The sequence below is a fragment of the Xiphophorus maculatus genome, chromosome 19, assembly GCF_002775205.1.
Source record: "Xiphophorus maculatus strain JP 163 A chromosome 19, X_maculatus-5.0-male, whole genome shotgun sequence".
Classification (NCBI taxonomy): domain Eukaryota; kingdom Metazoa; phylum Chordata; class Actinopteri; order Cyprinodontiformes; family Poeciliidae; genus Xiphophorus; species Xiphophorus maculatus.
This window is the reverse complement of record NC_036461.1, coordinates 19,500,917-19,523,882: the sequence shown is the minus strand read 5'-3', so window position 1 is coordinate 19,523,882 and position 22,966 is coordinate 19,500,917. Positions and strand designations below refer to the sequence as shown.

Genomic DNA, 22,966 nt, shown 5'->3' with positions numbered 1-22,966 from the left:
CTAACTAGACGCAAGATGGAAGAAACAGACACATTAATGATTTCATCGCTTTTTGGTTAGCTCAGTTTATGTTTCACATTAGCCATTTTGAGATTAGAATGAAGGTAGGTTTTATGCAACAAGGTCATAAGAGGTCATCGTCCTTACATTTAGTAACATTTTAGAAAGCTACTCAAAGTTCAATCACAATGTTAACCCACAAGGTTTAGCAAAAACTAAATGTTTGATGACTGACTTATCTTATATATCTTGTCTGGGCTGTTTCAGAAACCTAAGACAAGGCTGTGCTTTTGTTTGTTCATGTTTAACCCAACCAGGATTTGTTTAAACATGTTAAACTTAACGTGCTAACAGCAGAGGCTTTTTACATCCTCCTCAGCAGGAGGTTTGAGGACCTTCCATGTCAGATGGAGATGTGGACAAGTTAATGGCAGATGTAAACAGGTGCTTTCCAAACCTGCAGTAGAACATGCTAAGGTTATCTAGCAAATTAGATTCTGCTCAGGGATTAAAGGGGGTGGGGGTGCCCCCTTTAATTAGCGATGTCTTTCAGACCATTCCAAACGCTTCAAGCTTCTTGCTGTAGCTTCTCGGTCAGTTCTTGGGGACTGCATTGGAACTGCGTAACATCCTCAGATATGAAGTTGCGCATAGTTTAATGTTGTTGTGAACACAAAAGGTCTTTGTCACACATGTTCTCACAAAAATAGTTGTAAGAAGTCACAGGTTCTGCAAAGCTCATTCAGGTTAGTGGCAGAAGCTTCAAAAACACTCAGCATAGACCTAGCTCTTGCTTTGACTATTCCATTCACTCCCCTATGGTCTAAAACACAGGGATATTTGAATTTCTGCCAATAGGTTGGAATGAGATAAAGGCAGTGATGATCAGAAAGTCACAAAACGACCCTGCAGACAGCCAGATATGCATCTTTGAAAGCCGGTTTTTACTCCTGCTGGGACATGTGACGCTGTCTGTAGTATAGGAGTTCATTGGAGAGGTTTGCACTATTTAAATCCTAAAGAACACTGATGAGAGATTCTGGGTGTTTTTTTCTCCATGCCTTTTATCAGTTTAGTAAACTATTTTCCAGCATCTATGCAAACCTTGACCAGAACAAACAAAAGCTCCATCTGTGAATGAAAAGATTTACAGGCTGTAAAAGTCACACAAGTCAATCATTTCTGTAAAGTCACAGTCAACCAGAGCAAAAGGCAAAAAGTGAAGCACCTCTGGATTGCCATCCGTCAAAATTAGAAATAGTTCTATTTTTGGAATCAATCTTCAAAGATCACATGAGTCCAACAGGAAAATCCACAAGCACAATGTCTGCATTTTCAAAAAGATTGACCAAGACAGACTATATTTACATTGTCATGTTAGTGGATATATGAATATATTTATACATAAATGATGTCAGCATGCATTTATGACCATGCAAACACACAAAATGTGGATTTAAATTTGAAACCTATTTAGTCAAGTTCTCTTGCTCGAGGCAAAGTACAAGTATCGGTCAACGCAGAAGAAGCAATGAACTGAAAAAGTTTTTATCGTATGAACTCTCATTTCTCACACTTGCTTATTGCAACTTTTGGGCTTCACAGCGGAGCGAAGCCACATCCAGAGTAAGAGGTACAGGTTTAATTGGATGGTATAATCCATTACTTAGTACCTCTAGGTACCTCCTACAGGTACTAGGAAGTATCTCTGTATTTCCTAGTTACTGGCTGCTGGCTGTGAAACCCATATAAGAGAATTTGAGGTGCTGTTTGAAGATGTAAGGTTGTAAATGTGAACCCAGTGTAAAACAGCTCCCCACATTACCTTAAGGACAAAGTTCCACTTGCCTTGCTGATCACAAACATCAATCAGAAAACATGAAGGAGAAAGGAGAGAAAACAAACCTGCATCTCAGTGAGTTAAAGCGTTAATAGTCTGGTGAGGAGTGAGATGGCTAAATGTGGAACAGAAGAAATGATGCAATCTGGTAACCAATTTAATAGAACCTTTTATTATGAATATGGCACCTGCAAGATGGTCAAAACTGGGTTACAGAAAGACAACCATGTATGTGACGTTCTTCTGAACAGATGAGAACCTAGTAAACTTAAAAAGGAACATAGCTATAAAAAATGAAATATGTACATTTTTTGATTTGCAGCGTTATTTATGATAAATGAAAATGTAATTTCAAAGTAAGATAAAAATAAGCTAGGCACTCACAGTTAGCATCAGTTTGTCATGAGGTTTGGACTCCTTTACAAGGGAAATAAAAATATACACAAAAAATACAAACCATGGTAGCATAGTTTTCTCTTTTTTAATATTTTAATTTGTTTGTATTTAGAATTTTATAACACTGTTAACACTGATAATAAGAGATTCCCGCTTTCCCGTATTTCAGCTACTTGGCACCAGGTTCCTCATAAAAGAATCTGTTTAATTGTACAAGAAATAGTTAAAAACACAGACACAGTTTCTTCACAGGTGAATGAGATGACTTTTCAATATTTGAAAATTTTAAACACTATGTATTTGACAGCAGCTGTGATTAAGGTTTTTTAGGGTTTAAAATCACCAGCAACGTTTTCATTTTTCGACAAAAAACACAGAAAAACATTAAAACAGCTTGAAGCAGCTGTTTAGTTTTAGTTACATTTGGGTGTATTTCTTGGTTTCATTTGTGATATGCCTCCCATTGAACACTCGATAAAGTATTTTCTATATGCTCGCACTATTCCATTGCCTTTGAATCCATACATAGAAAATGTTAAAATTCAGAGCGTGGAAAGAAATTGCTCCTGAAAAGACCAAACTTAACACTGATAAACACAAGACGTGACAGTTTGTTTTGTCCAGATGTGATGGCTGGATCAGAGACTTGGTCTGCTGAACTTCAGCAAACCTTTATCTTTCAAAAGGCCTCCATTTTATCCACATAATGGATATTCCAGACATAAAAAAAACAAACAAAAAAACAATCAAACACGAAGTAAAATTACAGCTATTGGACTAAAATAATAATAAAAATCAAAAATCGGATTGTTCACAGTAAATGGACAAAATTACTAAACATGCAGTTCAGTTTTCCAAAACACCTAGAAAAATAGATTTATAGTGAGAAATTTTTTTCCTGCTTTTAATATTTATAGAAATTGTTAAAATTGTTTTTTTTTGTTGTTTTTTTTGTTTATTTTTTATTATTGTGTCTTGAAAGACAGTTGTGAATGTTTTCACATCCCTCGAAACCCTTATCTAAGTCAGTTTGATCCCCAAAGACAAATTTGACTGGGAGTTCAAGACGTTTTGGTGCGGACCATTGAAATACACCCAAAGCACAGAAAACACCTCCAGGAAGTCTGGGAAAATGTTTCACAGTCCAGGCTGTGGTAGTTTTTAACCTTCACCTCAGAGTATATTTAAAGTCCTTCCTCAGATTTTTCCTCATCCAACTTTATATTAAATTATGTAAATTATATTATTCCTACACAATTTAAATACTATAAATATTTCTTATTATGTTCTTTTGGGTGCATGAGCAGGAAACCTGTCCCAGAATTCCTTAGAGGCAAATACATGGCTCCATAAACCTTTGAGCTAGTTAAATATTCTTTTCATCTCTGAGAGAAAAGACAACAAGATAAAGAGGTTTGAATAAGACTACACAACAGCAAAAAGCAACAGTCGAGTGAAAGAGAGAAGGGTTAGAAAATAAAAATGCAATTTTACAAAGACAAAAAGGAAGCAGCAAAAAGTAAATGGTGGACTCTACCAATTTTTACTCCTGTGTTTTTTTTTCTTTTTTGCAAAGGCCACCAAACACGAAATTCCACAACCTCCACTGGTTTCACTAAGACTGCAGATAGAGGGAAACGGAGGAGAAGGAGGAGGAAGCAGAGAGTCAGAGTTTAGATTAGAATTCATCCAGCTGACAGTTTTTTCCCTCTGACGCCACTTCCTCTCCTTCGCCACACTAGAAATAGAGCACAGAGAAGACAAAGGACAAAAACAGCTACAGTAGCTCAGTATATACTGCATATAGTCAACACACACACAGAGAAGTTGCCATGAAAGACGTTTTGACAGCCAGTGACACTAAACACATCGGTAACACGGTTTTACGGCTTAATCACACGGGGTAATAAGATGACGGGATGGTAAAGACAGGGCTGTCAACTTTCAAAAGATTGACACTGTGATAGCTTATTACAGTTTGAGTTATTACTTAGTATGTTTTTTTTCTGTTTTTACCAAAAAATTACAAATGAGCAAGGATCACAGTGCTTTAAAAACACCAAATGTGTGAACTTAGCATTTCTTTCTTTTTTTTGGCAAAGGAGGCAGGGGGAAGAAGGACACAACCAGAGCAAAAACAAAGCTTTTTCTTTTTCTTTTTTTTAAAGAAGAGGGATTTTCTCTTTTTTGATTCATCTAAATAAAGGAAATCCCACTTTACTCCTGTTGTACATTGATTGTTTGACAGATTGATTGAAAATGCATGTCTTTATTACAATCTCCTTGTTGATATGTAGTTTTTAATCACAGGTTCTGGCGATGGGATGGAAGAGAGTGGATTGTTGAGGAAAATGTTGTGGAGGTGATTCTGGTTCAGGAAGAAAAGGAGAACAGCAAAAAACAAACTAAAGGAACAGGAAAACAAGATCCTGTCAAGGTTGTCAACATTCATTTTTTTAAGTTAGCAATGTTAAGTATTTAGCCTCCATCTAACTGAGAGTTAAAAGTGACTCACTAATCAAATATACAGAAATAAAAAGAACAGAAGAGAGCCTAAACATCTAGTGATCAGCTCCACATTGCCGTGTGTATTCTGAGATTCCTGAAGGTTAGTAATAAAAAAAACATTAATCAAGCTGGAGGAAGGACAGGAGGGCCGAATTTACAGTACCCACATCAGCCAGCTGAATCTGGGTAACTGGACGTCTGTTAGCACCACAAATCTGTAGAATTACCAGAAAAAATGTGGACAGAAAGTTAAGGGTCAAATAAGCAGAGTGAAGGTACAAAAGCTCGACAGACTGAGATGGGAGTAGATGAAGTGGAGGTTATGTTTGGTGTGAGACCTGTAGGTAAACTCCTCAGATAAATGAGGAAACTTGTAGTAACATTCGATAGTTCACAGGTCTTTACCCGGCTGAAATTGCTGTTTTTTTTTGTTGTTTTTCTGTATAATGTTTGATTCCAAAGTTACATCTGAGCTAGAATATTTCATAAAAAGGAAGAAATAGAAGAGGAAAAAGCATCGATTACTGTCCCCTCAACCAAGAAACATTCGCAAAAACCTTTTGTGAAAAGATTATCTCTGAGACAGCTGCCCTCTCCTCTCAGGTTAAAAACTCTTTTTCTTTAGCCTTGATCACATCAAGATACATAATAAGGAGAGGCACAGCATTTTCAGTGTGTCACAAATACCTGCACCAACCTCCTGAAAGTATGCACAATCAACATCTTCATAAAGATGCAACCAAAACAAGTGATATCATAAAATGATCCCCTTCAGGCTCCAGTGGAATCCTTAGGCAACATGAATTCTCTGTAGGCAAAAAGGAATTCTTTACAGTAAAGAATCGTTGCTTTTTTTTTTGTTCATCTGTTGTAAGAAAAAAAAGTTGTTGATTACAATAAATGGAAGCAAAGAGATTGGTAATAGAGAAAATCAATAGAAAAGGGTTGTGTGTGTGTGAGGGCCACCCATGTCTTCCACAAGCTCAATTGCTCAAAGTGCTAGAGTACGTTTGACAGTTCCTGTCTTTTATTCCATCTTGGAAACACAGTGCTGCTCCACGCTGATAAATTCTTTCTTACTATTTTTTACTACTGAGTAGTCTTTGAGTTAGAAACAGTTGTTGATTCTTTAAGCACAGTAATGCGGTCTTGGATGTATTTTATTAATCCTCCTTTCTTTCCAAAGTTGTCTGCGTAGTGTGGATCCCATTGCTGTACACGGGGAATGGTAGCGTTGAGAAAAGTCCCTCCGCTGTGGTGAAAACGTTGGCTGTTGCTGACATCTGGCCTCCCAAGCTGCCATTGCCAACTGTGGGTGCTGGGGATCCAACAAACGGGCCTGCAGCTGCTGCAGCGGACATGTTTAGCCTGTGAACATGATGATAGAGCATCTCCATAGGTGTCTTAGGGTCCAGACCAAACCCTGAGCTCTCCACAAAGTTCATGGCAGCATTGGGAAGGAGGTTCCCTTGTGCCATGGCCAAAGTGACGTCTGCTGGCGCGTATCTTATGGTGCCGGTGGTGTAGACACGAGGCGTCGTGGTGCTGGTAGAAGACAGAGTTCCCGTGACGCGGTGAACCAGCGGAAGGACCACATTACCAGCCTGCAAGCGCTGAAGTGCTTCAAGATCCCCAGAATACAGCAGTGAAGAAGAGCTTGAATTTGAAGAGGAGGATGAGGAAGAGTTTGAGGATGTTGTAGGAGTACCTTGTTGCTTGTCCCGGGGGGATGCAGAGAGCGGAGGGGAAAGGGGGTCAGCGGAGGAAGTGTTGGAAGGAGGAGCTAAACTCGTAGCAGTGGAAGAAGAGGACGAGGCGGAGTTTCCGTTGTATGGAGGCTTTCTCACCCCACCTGCTGCTCCTTCGGGTCCAGGAGGGGTGAGGACAGAGTCAGGGATGGCTACCTGTAGAGAGCCACCCTGTGGGGAAGGGAATGTCTCCTGACTCCCTGCAGCAGGAGGCTTGGAGGTCATGCTATATGGAGACTCATTTCTGGAAATCTCTCTGTTGGGTGGGTAGTTCCAGATGCTGCTGTCATTGTCAAAGTTTATAGGCTCTGCCATCTCTGTCTTGATTTTAAGAACAGAGGATGTGGTTCCTGTGCTGTTTGGGGAGTCGGACGAAGTTAGAAGCGGTGTGGAAGTGATGGAGGTGGCCCCTGAGGGATTGGCCTGTGGTGTAGAGTCGCCTATTGCTACTGGGCTGGGGGGAGTTGCGGAAAGACGAAGCCTTCTGCTTCGTGTTCCATCCCATTTTTGCACTTTTCTCCTTTTCCGCCTTTTTTGGAGCTTGCTGCCAGCACTGGCATCATCACATTTTTGTACTCCTTCATCATCTACCTCATCAATGTCCTCTTCTTCCTCTTCTTCGTCATCCTCTGATGAAGAGATGTGTGAGTTGTGGAGTTCTTCCTCTCCTTCTCCATAGTGCTCTACCTTAATATGGAGCCCTCCCAAACTACCCAGTCCACTGATGGTATTGAGTCCCTCCAGCGCTCCCAGTCCAGCTAATCTCCCCAACCTGCCTTCCAGTCCTCCCCCCTCTCCTCGGACCACCTCCTGCTCCTGTTCCTGCTCCCCATCTGAAGGCTCCAGGCTGTCATCACTGTCCTGACTTTCAGGGTTACTTGAACTGTCTCCGTCGTCATGGTTCTTCATTTCCTCGGATGAGCAATGTGATTGGCCTGGTTGCTGCTGACGTTTACTGTCTGCTTCTGGATCCTCTCTGTGTTCTGCTTGGTGGCCTGGCTTTCCCTCAGACTTGGTATTTTCATTGTCTGTTAAAAAAAAATAGGATGGTTGAAATAAAAAATATTAGACAAGTTATCTAACACGGATTTGATAAAAACTTTTGAACTAATTTGGGTAATGAACTGAGCTTAAAACACTGTTTGATAACTAGGATGAATTGTAATGTGTGTGTGTGTGATTGGCATGTGTGTGTTTGTGTTTTGCTGTGAATGTTCTGTAAACTCAGTCTTGGTCAGGATTCTCTTGTAAAAGAGATTTTTGACCTCAATGGGATTTTACTGTTGACATAAAGGTAAATAATAATAATAATAATCATCATCATCATCATCATAATAATAATAATAATAATTGAATTGACCTTTTTTGTAAAGTGTCTTGAGATGATTTGTTCTGAATTGAATTTATTTTCTGTATTTGCTATGCTCACCATCTGTTTTTGTTTAGTCATGTTGGTTTTGTTCAGCCAATTACACACAAACAATACACATATTATACCAGCACAAACAAAGGACTGCCCAGTTGGCTGTGCCTAATGAATCAGTTTGGATGAAAGCAAATCAGATTAAGTGGAAAAACATCTCTGTATAATTCATTTACCATTTCCTTAATCAATGTATCTATTTATTGAACATCCAGAGATTTTGTTTGCTTTACTGACAACTCGTTTGGAATACAACACGACTGACATGCTGCCTATAAGCTCAGGTGCGGACTAAAGACAGCTGCCTTAACAGAGAGGCGGTGGAGTCACAGAGATGCACAGTGGTGGTAAATCTTTAGATCTATTGTTTCAGTCTGACTTCCAAGGTATTGCAACATTTTTGTAAGCATTTGCAAACACAGGAGATAAAAGCTAAATGCATGACGGAAACTAAAAGAGAGGATTTCAAACTAAAGCAGGGAGATGTTCTTTGTGTGGCTTCAATTAGTCTTTGGTGTCGGTTTATCTGTAACAGCTGTAAAGAAAACAGACACATCTTCTCATGTTAGTTGCCATCTAACTGCAGAAAGGTCAAAGGGCATCTGTTTCATTTTTGAACATGTTGAATCAGAGCACCTTGGGCCTGTTGGACATTTGCTGAAGCTGGCTCCCTCCTGCTGCAGCTGGCATCAGTTTACAGCCAGCAGCCTGCCAGAATCTCTATCCTCTAGCAAAAATACCAGCTGGCCCTGAGTTCCACTGTGCCAACAAAGGCTTAGGATTTGATAGTATTATGCTCGAAGTGGAGGGGCTGTCTTGGTTTAAATTCACTTACAATGTGTAAGCTCTAAGTCACTTAGTGTTGGCTGTAACAAAGATATGATGCAACAATAATGTTTAGGATGTGTTTTTGAAGTTGTGAACAATAGCTCATAGGAAGGTAATGGTGTCAGCAGATTGCATGTTTCTGCTCAAGCAATTTGAATTACCTTAAAGATGCTTCAATTACTATTGATTCTAAGGCTTTCATAAAAAAAATGTTTTATCGCCTTTGCTGGTTTGTGTAGATTTCCAACTCAACAAATATAGTGTTAGCTAGAACTCTGACTAATTATTATGGGCTCCATGTCAGGAGCAGGTAGGGTCTCCCATGACAAACTGGGTCCAATAGGACAGGTCAGTCTCAGAGCAACTGAAAGGTTCTGAAGTAACTGACCACATAATGAGCTCTCTCATGGTCACCTGTGTTTATTTACTGAACAGCTGTTCAAATGACCTGAAAGTAGAACCATTTTGGGATTATGGGGTGCTCCTGGGAAACTTAATGCTGAAAAGACAAAGTGGTGTTATGTGAAAGAGAGACAGAAATGCACAAGAAAATGATTTATCTGTTTTTTTTATACCTTCACTCAGCTAAATTGTTGCAGATTTGAATTAGGTGGGTTTTAGCCGTATCGAAACCCACGATACGTGCAAGCACATATCGTTTTTTACAGAACTGCAATCAGTTTTGCTTTAAACTTTTCACCGTGTCAGTGTGGTTCAGTGTGCTATTTTATGATCCGCCATATTCAGCAGAGCATTTCCACCAACAGTTGGATTCTCACTAGGCAAGTGAGGTCAAACCTAGGAGCCTAAAGTAGCACTATGCCAGAGCAAACACTGGTATGTCTTGTGCTTGAAGCAAGCAGTGACAATCAATGGTTCATGTCAAAATTGGACTGACTAATCAGTCCAATTTTGCACAACTGCACTGTGGCACACTTGCTGTACATATATTTACATATACATACTGTATCTGCATTTTTTGAATCTTTGCAAGGATTGCTCTAAGCTGCTTTTTATATTGACAGCATGTTATATTTTATTTTTATTTTTATTTTGTCTACAATTGCTACTCAGTGGTGGTTGTTGTGTGTCTTGTCTCTATGCTGCTGTAACTGCGAAATAATTTCCCTGCTGGGATGAATAAAGTAATTCTATTCTATTCTATTCTATTCTATTCTATTCTATTCTATTCTATTCTATGTTGTGTGTAGTTCCATTCTCACCGTACCAGAGCGTTCCTTTGGACCCAACAGTGGTTTGGTACGGGTCGGTTCTATTAAAACATACCAAACCAACTTCTGTCGTTACCACTCAGTTTAGACAGGTGTACTTGGAACCAATCCACCATGGGTTAAAGGTTGATGATCTATTTTGTAATAATGACTTCACCAACCCAAACAGAAGCCCTCAGAGTGTCTGGCTGAGGTTTCTGTTCAATCATCTATAGCTCCTCCAGGAGATATCTCTCATGTCCTGAAGCAGGCTGCGGACATGGAATCTGAAAGCATCATGTTGAGGACGTCCACTGAAGATGTGGACACAAATTAAGGTTTTGGTTCACAGAGGAAAAATTATTTTATACGAGTTAATCTTTACAAAGATTAAAGTACAACTAGAACCAAGAGGCACAAAAAGGCAAAAGCAAAAATAAAGAACAATGTATTTGTGTGTGTGTGATTTATATATTCAGCTAGTAACTAATAGCTAATAATAATAACTAATAACTATAACTCACATCAACAGAATTACATAAAATGTGTCTATAAGGCCAACTGGCTCCACAGGTCAGTGTCTCTAAGGTGTTTGAACTTGGTAACAAAGCTCTCTTAAGGAATAAACATTTATCACTAGTATTTATTTCTAATTCTTTGCCCATTTTCTAAGTCATATTTGGAATAATACAAGTGTGTTTTGTTCTCAAAAATACATTCTGCTCTACACTGTTTAGAAATGTTTTGAAGTATTTTGAGAAGTTGTTAAATTTGCAGAGCTTTGTGTATTTTTTCTGAGCACATTTTATCATGTTGTCATTTTGCGGCAGCAGGCTGGGCTGCCAGTGAGCCCAGTCCCTGCAGCTGCTGGCACACACCACCGCTCAGCCTGGAACAGACCGCACACTGGCACCAACTGATAAAATATCTGGGGCTTCTCTTATGCAAAGCTTGGATTTTCAAGTTTGACTTGTTTTCTTCACGACTTTCTATACATGTAGAAACATCTCTGTTATGGTCCAACTATAAAACACTGAAAAAAAACAAAAAACAACCCAAACATTTTATTTAACATTTCAATAATTTTTTACTTTGTAGTCTTTTTCTTTCTTTCCTTTGTCTCTCAGCTATAAGTCTAGATTTATCATATGAAACTGTTCCTCCAACCTGCTATCACTTACATACCTGAGTTCTCTTTGGACTCAGACTCAGAGTCGGAGGTTTCGGAGGACTCAGAGGCTTTCTCTGGAAGATTTGGCAACTGGGCAATGTCAATGGGTGTGTCTTTATACTCAGGATTACTGTCAGGAAAAACAGGAAAACTGTTATTGACAATTCATAATTCAAAATGAGAGGGTATTACTGCAGTTATTGTTCATTATTTCCAAAAGTGAGTCTTGTCTGACCTGAGGACATAGTTGACCCAAATGATGTTCTTCTCACTGGAATTCTTGGCGTTAATAGCAATGGTGGCACTGGACTGGATCCAGATGTAACCACCGTTCTTCTGGATCCACCGATAATACTTGGTCACACACTGACCTTTATTCATCACTAGAGAGAGACAGAAAGACACAGAAAACGGATTAATCTGTTTTTTATGTTAATTCAGCTAAATTGTTGCAGGTTTGAATCTTGGGATGAGGTGGTTTTTAGTCTTATCAAAATTGGTTTATTTTACAGAACTGTAATCAGTTTTGTTTTAAACATTTTCTTTAATTATTATGATACCATCATAACTCTATCTAAGTTTATCATCAGGTAAAAAAAAAAACAGAACACATTCCTAGTTGATGGTTATGTTGTAGATATCTCATTTCCCCTCACCAGAGCCTGTTGTGCCTGGCCACAGCAGATAAAAAGTTCCCCTGTCACAATAAGTTGTTTCTTCACCATTAGCACAGCTACCGCACATACATGAATTGATGAACAGCGCTAAGACCCTCCTCCTTGCTCTGATTAGTTGATTCTGACTGAGCTGCATATTTCTGCAGATGACGGTATGACCACAAAGAGGAAGCACAACAGCTTTTTTTCAGATTATCTGTCACATATTAAACTGTGACAACATAGCAACAGTTTTAATAAATAGGTAAAAAAAAATTTTATATAAATGCTAGACGCTGCAGCTGTAAGCTAAATAAGTTCTTGCACAAGACAGATCTAAAGAAGAAAAACTTTGAACGCCAGATGGAGAGTTGCAGTGACAAGAAGATGATGTCCTGAACATATGATTCAGTAAGAACTAGCACTTACTGCTAGCCTGTCTATGTTGAGTCCTCTTACATGCCTATTAGTGGCACCAACTGCACTCCCACAACCCCAGATAAGAACAAAGAAAAACAGAAAAAAAGGTGATTATATTGTCATGATACATTAACCTATGTACTGCTGGTTTTTATCATCCTTTCAGAAACAAAAACATCTTATTATACAGCTAAGGTTTGAACGTTTTAGTGTCATTAAGAGACTTAAACCTCTTCAGTTCATTAAGGTAAGTTGATCTGGATCACATCATGGTCAGTTCTTTAACTTTCCAAACACACAACATGAGCTTTTCACTGAATAAGTGAATAAAAGTAATACTCCTGCTCTCCACCAGACATCGCTGTGCCACTGCAGCAACCACATGTCTCCTTTCAAAGGTGGCCCCCAGCCCCCAACACCCAACCCACACCCAACACCAAACCTCGCTTCACCCTGAGACAGCACGCGGGTAATAAATTTGGCTAAATTAACCACTAAATGGTTATCTCAAGCAATATGTATTGGCATTAATCAGGAGCCGCTCAAACAGAAACAGTCAGAGACGAGAAGCGAAGGCCTCTGAATTCATATCCCGCTCCTCAATTTAATTACGGACACAAATAGGCTTTCCATGACAGAGAAGAAAGAGAGAGAAAGCGAGGGCTGATTTATATAAAAAGAAGGCCAGTAATTAAAAACTATTAGAATCTAATAGCATTGTTTAAGACGACATCCCCAGGGCTTCAGTAATTGACTTTGGTTGGACGGCTGCTGCTTATTCCTTCTCTATTTGCCTATTCATAGGAGGGGAGAGGCAGAGAGACAGAGGGAAAATAACTTGTTTGCATGTTAAGGTAGAGATGGTGAGATCATGTCACCTTGAATGTGACCTTGTTTTGTTTGTACAACAGAGTAAATAACAGAACAGTGAATACACACACACACACACACGCGCACACCAGCGCACCATCAGACACATGTGCACAAGCATGGCAGTGGTGACTGTTCAGATGATGGCGGGTCCTCAGAGAGATGTATTAGCATGCCCAACGGAAGAGGACACACACCCACATACACACACACCATGAGACATGGAAGGTGCTACTGCTGGAGCAGACTGTTTCTGTGGGTGAAATCTGAACACAAGCTCAGGTCCAAAATAACTGACTCCTCAGAAAACAGCTCGACTACACACGATCAATGAGAACGACTTTGTTCTGAACCCATCCTTCAATCTCCAGCAACTCGCACAAAATGAAACATCTCAACTATACATCTGGTCCTCAGCTAGTTTAAAGGAGAATCCACACCAACAGACATGTTACTGTTTCACCAGATGAACAAGCACTTTAACAATCCAAATAATTCAAAGGAATGTAGACTCATTATAAACTTTATCATTCTCTGCACTGTGGATCAAAATTGTTCCACTTCTCTCAAAAGTTGTTGTGTGTGTGAATTACTAACAGAATATTTGGAAAAATGTTTCACTCATTTTATCTTCTCTACTAAGACTAAATTGCATTTATTGGCTACATTGATCATTCACTCGTTTGTCGCCCTTTGATCTTATATTTCTAGACATAGTTTTGGAAAAATGTGACATAATGAAAATTGAAGTGAAACTTACACATTGCAGCACTTATTGTATGTAGAAAGACTAAGTTCATAAGTTTGTTTCCTATTTGAGACGAGATGAGGAACCATCATTTCTAGGTGTTTCCAGGGCTGGAAAACATCCACCTGACAGCTGTGAAGAAACGTAGGAAGTGGATTCATACAAGATCAGAGAACGCTCTGACTTACCAACTCTGGAACTCATTGCATTTTGTCCTTGCTTTCAATTAATGCAAGTATCTTTCATTTGGTTTCATTTGGTTTCTTGGCGTTTTGTGCCTTTTTGCAAATCTTTAAGCTCAGTCATCTGCTCCTCTGCATCAGGAGGAGTCCGTTTGTGGAGTTAGGGCCTGAGATCAGGATACCTCCTATACGTCTCTTCACTACACAAGGAAGTAACAAGGAAAACAGATTTATGTGAATCTTTTCTGTTCAAATAGCAGCAATGTAAATTTTCCTAACACTTCAAGAAAGTTCAGATCAATCGGCTGCAGTTCAGCTTCAGTGACAGTAGCTGAAAAACATTAGGGGGAAAAAAAACGTCTGGGTGAAACAAATGTAGGGAAATGTAGTCTGATATGACCAAAAAAAAAAAAAAACCCTGCAGTCTGTATGATAAACCTTACTCTTTGTCTCCTTCAATTTTAAATGGCTCCCTCACTGATTGTTCACTAATGAAGGACAGAGGGAGAGAAGGAGAATAGATGGAGATGGGAAGAAAGGGAGTGCTGGAGGCTAGCCTGAGGCTGCAGGAGAGAAACCACTCGATTAAAGGAGTTCTATTCCCTTTTAAAGTTGAGTCTCTTCACTTCACTTTTTCTCATCTTTTTCACCATTAATTTTTTTCTTCTTTCATCACCTTCACTTCTCACAAAGTTTCACTTCTCATTCATTGATCATTGGTATTTATCACATATTTTAACCAAGTTATCTGTCCTAATCGTAATGATGTGAAACAAATCTCTTAACTGATAAGATTGGTCAAGCTGGTTCTCATGTTTATCCTTACAGCACTTCAGTTCGGAACTATGGTCTGTCATTTTACCAAATTAGTTAGCAAAGGACTCAGACTGGAACCCACTGCTAAACCACTGGAGGCACATGTTCTTTTCTGCTTCACGTTGCACAACATTCATGCTTTTTTTCTGTTTTTTTAAAGACAAAACATTTGAGATATTGATATGTACCCATATCCTCATTTTAAATGCAATAATCTCCCCAGAAAGCTTCAAAGAAGTGCAGTTTGAGATAATGTTGGTATAAGAAAGAGGCCTTAAAGATGAGGCATCCTGCAGCTTGTAGATGTTTCCTTTCTAACTCACCTGAGTCAAATAATCAGGTAATTAGCAGGACTCTGAGTTCATACTGAGGAGGTGATTCAGGTGTGTTGAAACAGGGACAGGACAGTGGCCCCTAAGGACTGGAGTAAAAGAGAGCTGGTGTAAGATGTGGTTTCTGGAATATTTTTGGATTGTAGGGGCTGAAGGGCTTTAAAGTTTATTACAAAAACTAATTAACTGCATTGTGTGTTCTGTCACTGATTGGTAAATGTCAGGTCTTCTTGGTGCCTAAAGAACTGGAGTTCTCTATCCTGGTAAGAACCAGCCCTCTGTGTCAGGGCTTTCTGCTGTTCAGAAACAATTCCTTAATGGACTCTGTTGATGTTTTGAATTTTACTCAATCACTAATGTTTGGCCGTGACGTTTGCAATGCGCCACTTTGACACTATGAAGCTTACTTTAGACTGCCTGCTCTGTAAACAGCCATTCTCCACAGCAAAGAGAGAAGCGCAGAACCAAACGAAATGTTTTCCTGCTGCAGACTGAGCCGCTCTGCGCCTGGCTGTGACTACAGTCCCAGTTAGGGAGCTTTGAGACAAATCACAGGCTGCTTCTTCCTGCAGGTCTGTTTTCATCAAACAGGTGACAACTTCTGTATTGAAGCAGAAGACAGCTATGTTTTCTTTCAACACAATCATTAAATAAATTTTGACTTATCTAATCTCTACCTGAGTTCACTTTTCTGTATTTATTTGTAACACACATGTTATACTTTTGGTGGGAGGCGTCTTTGTAAAGTGAGACCATTCTATGTGTATTTCAATGCAGAACAACCAATGCTTTTAATTTGGAAAGGTGTAAAAATGCAGCAATACCAGAGACTTCATTCTGAGACTGAAACCTCAAACTGTAGAAAAGTGAGAGGAAAGTCAGCATGTGATGCTGCTGATTCCGTCCTTTCATCCAGCTTCATCCACAGAGCGAATCTTCTTCTGTTATCCTAGTGTTCTAAAAGGTTTTCTGTGTGTGTGTGTTTTACAACAAGTGTGTGTGTGTTTTATCCGAGAGGATAAAATATGCCTTTTTGAGTGTGTGTCGGTGAGGATTCATTAAAGGCAGTGTTGGTCCTGAGAGACGAGCTCTGCTGAAACGCCTGCAGGCTTAAATCCACAGAGTTTTCACTTTTTTGTTTATTTCTTCTCTTTTTTTCCCCAGATTTTCTCTCTCACATCCTGTCTGTCATATTTTTATGACATTTACTCTGTTGTTGAAATTGATCTTGATTTTTACCAAAAAATAAAAATAAATCCAAAAACCTTTTTGCATCTCTAATTCTTGGTCTGGTCTCCTTTTGTCTTTTCTTCTTATCACTTTGCATTTCATTAACAATTTTTACATTTTATTGACTTTAATAACTACACAAAAATTTGCAGAATATGCTCAGTCAACTGATAACCTTTAGTTTCCATGTTGTTGCTCATTATTTCTAATTTGCATTAACTAAGAAAATTCCTCATCCTGAGTCTAACTCATTTCTACTCTTTAGAAAAAGCTGTTGCATAATCTCTTTTACTTCCTGGAAGTGTAACAATCTATTTTATTCTATCTGCATATCTTCCCTTTTCCACCCCAACAAAACTGTTCATTTTCTCATCTGTCCTTGAGAAGACAGGAATTTTACCCTCTTTTCATTTGCTGCCTGTGAATCTAAAGTTCCTATTTCTCTGCCTTTCTTTCACCCGCTCCCTTTGCTCTGCTGACAAATCTCTCCTTCCTTTACCTTTCGTTTCCTTGTGAAAACTGCAGTTCACCTTCTATATCTTCTTTTTATGTTTCTCTGTTCTTGGAGTGGAAACTAGGACAGACTGACTTTGAGATCTGACCCAAGCTAAGACCGGCTTGTCAGCAGGTAATGATAGAGACTTAGCGAGTGACACCTTCTCACAGAAAGGGATCATCCTGTGTGCTACACTAAAAAAGAAGCCTTTTAAAATTTAGATCCCTGTTCAGAGAACACCCTATCCCTCCAAAATGCACGTTGATTGATTCTCTAACTCCCTAACTCCTGCAGCAATGGAAAAACCAAAAATAGACGTTCAAATAAATCCCACAAAAAGTAATGCTGAAAGTCTTTTTTTTTACCAGCACACTGGCATAAACTCTCCATCTACTCATCCACGAGAATAACTGCCTTTTTCTAGAATACTCGTGGAATTTAGTGATTGGTGCTTTATGTTTTGCTGTGAGATCAGGCAGATCAAACATCATCAGACTGCTCTGAAAACATATTAATATGCCCTCAGGTCTCAACCTCATGCAGCGTTTCTTCAATAATGCCCGAACGTAATCTGGATTGCCTGAAAAAGTCTGTTAATAAGGTTGGACTGATACACACGGCAAAAATACAGGTGATTAACGGTGAGTCTACACATCTCTGTTAAAATGCCAGGTTTTGTGACGGTTATAAATGAGACCATTAATGATCATGTCAAAACTTTTTACACCTTCAGTGAGAATTACATCTTGGAGTTTTGATATGTGGGGCCGCTACCCCTCCGAAGGAAACTACACAAAAACATCTGAAGAAGACAGAAGCTTTCCACTTCGTTCTTCGTGAAATGTAAATAAAAATGGAATGCCATTAGATTTTAGTGGATTTCTCTTTTGTCATTGATAAAAGATCACAAGTCATTTCTCCCTCTAGCTCTAGAATCGCACATTTGTTCTTGTTTTATTTACCCATAATACCCTGTGCTGTAAAACTGATTAAAGTTGATTGAACAACGCTGGTGTGAATGTAATCCAAGTCTACTAAAATATCGAGGAAGAAAGTGTCATCATCTGAAGGAACCAAACTGGAACTTTTATAGGTCCAAATCAGCAAAGGAAGCAAATCAAAATATTGGGTTAGCCCATGTTCAATACAAAATCTGACAAAGAAAATCTGTAGTGTCACCAGTGGATATCCTGACAACCTGGGACATTCTGACAACTTTGAAGTCAGAGTGTTAGATTACAGTAGGAGCCTACCACAGAAAACTGAATGCTGGAATTCAGTTGAAAGATGTTGCAACAAAGTGTTAGTTTATGGGTCTATGGGTGTCAGGATCTGTGTTTTTCTGTGTTTATTTAGAGTTTTCCTTGTCCTTGAGTCTCTTCGTTGTCCTGTCCTCCCCTTGATTGTTCCCAGGTGTGTCTCGTTTCTGTGATTACCCTCCAGTGTATTTAACTCCACCTGTGTTCCTTGTTCCTCGTCGGGTCCTTGTCAATGTCTTGTCGTTGTCAATGTCTAGTCCGATCGTGATCAGTGTGTCCATGTGCCTGCTGCTCGTTGTTTGGACTGTGCTTTACCATTAAAATCATCATAATTCATCTGACCTGGGTCCGCTGCGTCTGCCTCACCACCAACACCGCACCGCACTTCATGACAGTGGGTAAGAAACCAGCAGTTTCACCATGTGTTAAATGAGTTTTTATTGTTTTTATATTGTTAATGTTTTTATTGTAATTCTGCAGCACTTTGAGATTTACACATATAGTGCATTAAAATAAAATTTTATTATTCCGTCCGACCAACCAACCCACTCATCCCTACTGGGGTTGCGAGAGGTGCTTGTGCCTACCTTAAGCGGTCAACGGGTGAGAGGTCATCCTGGACAGGTTGCTAGTCCATCACAAAATTTCATTACTATTCTTTTGTTTACATTAACAGGTGTGCAATTACTTTCTACAGCCATTTTTTAAGACTTTTTTTCGGCTCCTGTGGCTTTTATTTGAAATTAATCCGACAGAAAAGGGGCAGAGAAAACAGGGAAGGCATGAGCCACAAGGTACTGAGGATGGGACTTGAACTCAGGACGGTGGCGTTGAGGTCTGTAGCCTCTCTGAACGCGGTGCCCACTCTAATCGCTGTGCCACACAACGTCTTTTCTATTACAATTTTTAATAATGAAGCACCCAGAGACAATGGTTACTGTTGGACACAATCTGGTTCACAAACAGACCAGCAGAGGGGATGAAAATACTTTCATTTCTATGGTGATACACTTTATCAATCATCATGAGTGCAACAATGCAGCAAGTGAAGGGTCTGTCATTTAGAGCTGTACATGAAGGCCAGAAGATATCTCTTATGGTACCTGACAAAAAATGTGGAATTTCTCCTCCTACTGGAGGAATCTTCATAATTATTACTAATCATGCTGAGATAAAGACACTAAGTGGATCAGAAAACCTGGCTTTGGACTTTTTGAGAGTTTAAAAAGACAAAGGAGATATAAAAGTGATACCTTCCCCAGAAATCATATCTGTCATTATCCAGTTAGGCAGACAGGTTCATAAGGTCTGCTGAAAAGGTTTAGTTGTTATCTGCTTTAGAACCAGGCTCTAGAGTATCGCTGGCATGCTAATAAATCACCAAATCAAACGGTCCTGGAACAAAAAGCCATCTTTCACAGCAACATCACCAACACTCCACCGGCTGGGCTTGGTTAAAGGGAAAAAAGAAGAGACATAGACCCCTTCCTGCAACCCCTGTTTCTCAAAGCCGGCTTTTCACAAAGAAATGAATTTTGAAAGAAGCTGAATAAAGCGAGCAGCCGGGGTGACTGAAGGTGCTTTATTAGAATATGCTCCTCTAAAACCAAGTCGTTTAAACTGCTGGCAGCCAGCTCGCCTTCCTGACCTCCCGTCCTCACCGCAGCGAGGAATCATCTGCCTCACTACTGCACACCGTTTTTTGTGTGTGTTTTACACATTCTAATCTAACCCACCTCATTCTGTCTGACCCTTCAAGGCCAGTGTAAAGTTCTTACCTGATTACCACTCAGAATGTTTGGAGCTCAAAAACTTTGGTAAAAAAAAATGACAGAAAGTTTCAGCATGTCACTTCTTTGTGTTGGACATACTGTATATCATACACCCTCGCTCAAAATCTAAAACCCAGGAAGGAAATGTATTGGTATTCGATGCTGGATTGTCATCAGGTTGTCAGTTAAAAATGATTACTATTTTGAAAGAAACCATATATTATTTTACTGAGATTTTAGGACTGAATATGGAAATAAATATTGGTTGTTAATATTGACCTAGTTTTATTTATGAGGCCGATACTGATATGTTAAAAATAGACTCATCTCGGCCGATACCAATGTTGGTGCCGATATATTGCGCGTCACTACAAAAAGCATAAAAAAGCTGCCAGCAGAGCTCGATGAAGTGTTCCCAGTAGGGTGGTGGGAATGTGGTGGGAATGTGGTGGGAACGTCGCTTCATGTGGTGAAGGAAAGTTCACAAAGGACAGCCATGATGTGGAGCTTACCAACATCTGCTTTTTTAAACTTTCGTTTCCACTCATCTTCATGTTTTTAGTAACATTTAGTGATCAGGAGGCCACAGAGAATGGCCAAACAGTGGAGGGTTATGTTGCTGGTTTCACCAGGGTTAACATGTAATTGGTGAAACATCCTGACCTCAACTCTCCTCAGTCAAGAATAAGGCCAGCCCAGCACAAACCAAAGCTTCATTGTTACATTTCCAACAGATCCCAGACCAGGCAGGATGGAGAAGCCAGGAAGTAAAGCTTTCTTTGTCTTACTTGTCACATCGTTGGTGCTCATCTTGCTACACGTAAAGGAGAGAATGTGGCCTGGGAGGAGGAAGCTGTTTGTTCTTTTGTTCTTTATTCTCTTACAGATGCTGTCCTAAGGTTACTGGGCAGCAGCCGACAGCAGTGAGAGGCTTTATCGGGGTCAAAGGTCGGACTATGTCTCCAAAGACAGCTGGTCTTCTGCCCGAGCACAGGGAAGATCCACCACCTAACTCAACTGTCTCGTCATACAGAACTTTCAGAAATGTACAATTAATGTCTTGTTGCATCCAGATGCACAGGACAAACAACCACACACACAATTTTAGTCATGTTTCTCTTTGCATCTTTAGAAACAGGCTAAAACTTCTAAAAACGACCGTTTAAATATATTTAAAAATGAATTCGTTTTTAAATATATATATATAACAAATTCAGGTCATATTAGATTTTTCATTGAGTAAATGCATTCAATTATTCAGTAAATATTTTTAGCTAATTTTTTTACATCAATTTCCACAAATACTAACCAAGAACAAATATCGATCTTCATGTTTCTCTTTATTTAAAAACCTAAACAAAGAAATAAAATGGTGGTTCTTTAAGAGTGACCGAAACAAACCTACAATAGGTAATTATTATAAATAATAAATGGCTCTTTTTCAAAATGTCATGCAACATCAGGAGCTGTAAATACGTTTTACTCTGTTGGAGTGAGAGGAGAAATGGCTCTTCGGATTGTAAAGGTTTCTAACCAAAACACAAGGAATCATTCAAAATCAACATTACACAGTAACGATCTATTTCTTAGACAATATGTATTGTGACAACTCAACACAGTAGCATTTTTAATCTTTGCAGATGTTTTAATTGTGCAATAAATAACAAAACCTGGAGAATATTTTGAAAGCTTGTCTGGACGCTACAGCAAAGCGCACAGCTTCTAAAAACACCTTTAAGAAACACTTCATGTTCCTCACACGACCCTACTTCAAAAAACCTGAACTATCCCTTGAAGACAAGAAGGAATGCTTTCTCTGTGTCACAATAATCAGACACAGGGTCTAGCATATGAAAGAATCTGACAGGTACTGTCAACATTTGACTACCATCAGGCCAGTTGTCCTTGCAGTGTGCTTGTTATTATTTGGCGTTCTGCCTAAACACCCTGACTGCATCAGACGAACCGTGAAACGCTGCACTGCTCTGAATGCCTCCTCAGCTTTTACTGCCACTGTAAAGATCTGACTGCTGCAACAAACACAGTGCTGCAAATCATCCAGACAGACTCTAAAAGGCACAGCAAACCCACAGTCTGCACATGTGTGTCCGTGTCACTGGGTGCATTGTGCCTACTGACAGCAGTAATAAGATTGTAGAGCTGCAGCTGAGAGAAAACTTAGCAAAGGTACGAGAGAGGAGCACAGTCTGTAAGAGGCCTTAAACTTTCAAAAACAGAAACACGGCTGCAATAATATTCCTCTGCCAGGCAGTACAAAGGATATTTACTTACTGCCACTCAGATGGTGCCACCAGGCCGTATGATCACCATGGCATGGAATGGAGGTGAAGTGTCCTGTCCAGGTACACAACAGCATAGTGACTATGATGGACAGAGCAGGGGTCCAAATTGGCAACCCACTAGTTACAGGAATCCTCCTCAGCCACTGTTACACCATGAGTGCTGAACTTCTTTTCAGTTGCTTCAAGCAGTCCGTTTTTCCATCAATATACATAGAACTGGAGCTGGGCCGACTGACCGTAAGATCTCAAATATTTTGTGCCATTATTCTTTAAGCCGACTGCCCTGGATATGAGTTTATTTTTCTGGCTGAGCAGGTGTTCTAAACAACACAAAGCTCTTCATACTCTCTCAAACCTTTCAGTCCAGTACCTGTACAATTCTTTTTGAGGTTTTATATTGCTGTAGCTTAGCCCTACCTCTAACTCTGGTAAAAACTAGCGCCCTTTGTTATACACTTTGCTTCTTTTAGAGCAGCTGGACCTTCGCCTATCGAGAACAATTGCTTCCTGGAGGCGTGGTAGACTGTTGAAGTTTTAAAACTTACCCAATAGCTAATGTTTGGCCGTGACATATGTCTTGATGAAAATTGCCTGGCTGTAGACAATCATCCTCCACTGAGAAAAGCAGTGTCGAGCTAAACGAGGCAGGTGTTAATGTTAAGTTAATATTTAAAAGTGTGGCCAACACCGACTGAACGGCTGCGTTCACTTCCTAAGCCTTGTTCTGTTACAAAGGTTTTTGGTTCTATGCATGTCT

At 39.6% G+C, this 22,966-nt stretch overlaps 1 protein-coding gene across 4 annotated transcripts in view; it reads right to left on the bottom strand.

Moving 5' to 3' along the window:
- Positions 1-2,312: 2,312 nt before the first annotated feature.
- Positions 2,313-22,966, bottom strand: part of npas3 (neuronal PAS domain protein 3) — a 268,530-nt gene continuing 247,876 nt past the window's right edge. For all 4 annotated transcript variants that reach the window (XM_023352222.1, XM_023352224.1, XM_023352225.1 and 1 more), the window contains 3 exons: positions 11,361-11,508; positions 11,140-11,255; positions 2,313-7,520 (listed from right to left, as the gene is read on the bottom strand). In XM_023352222.1, the coding sequence (XP_023207990.1) occupies positions 5,908-7,520; positions 11,140-11,255; positions 11,361-11,508 (1,877 nt within the window). In that variant the 3' untranslated portion in view covers positions 2,313-5,907. The remainder of the gene's footprint in view (positions 7,521-11,139; positions 11,256-11,360; positions 11,509-22,966) is intronic.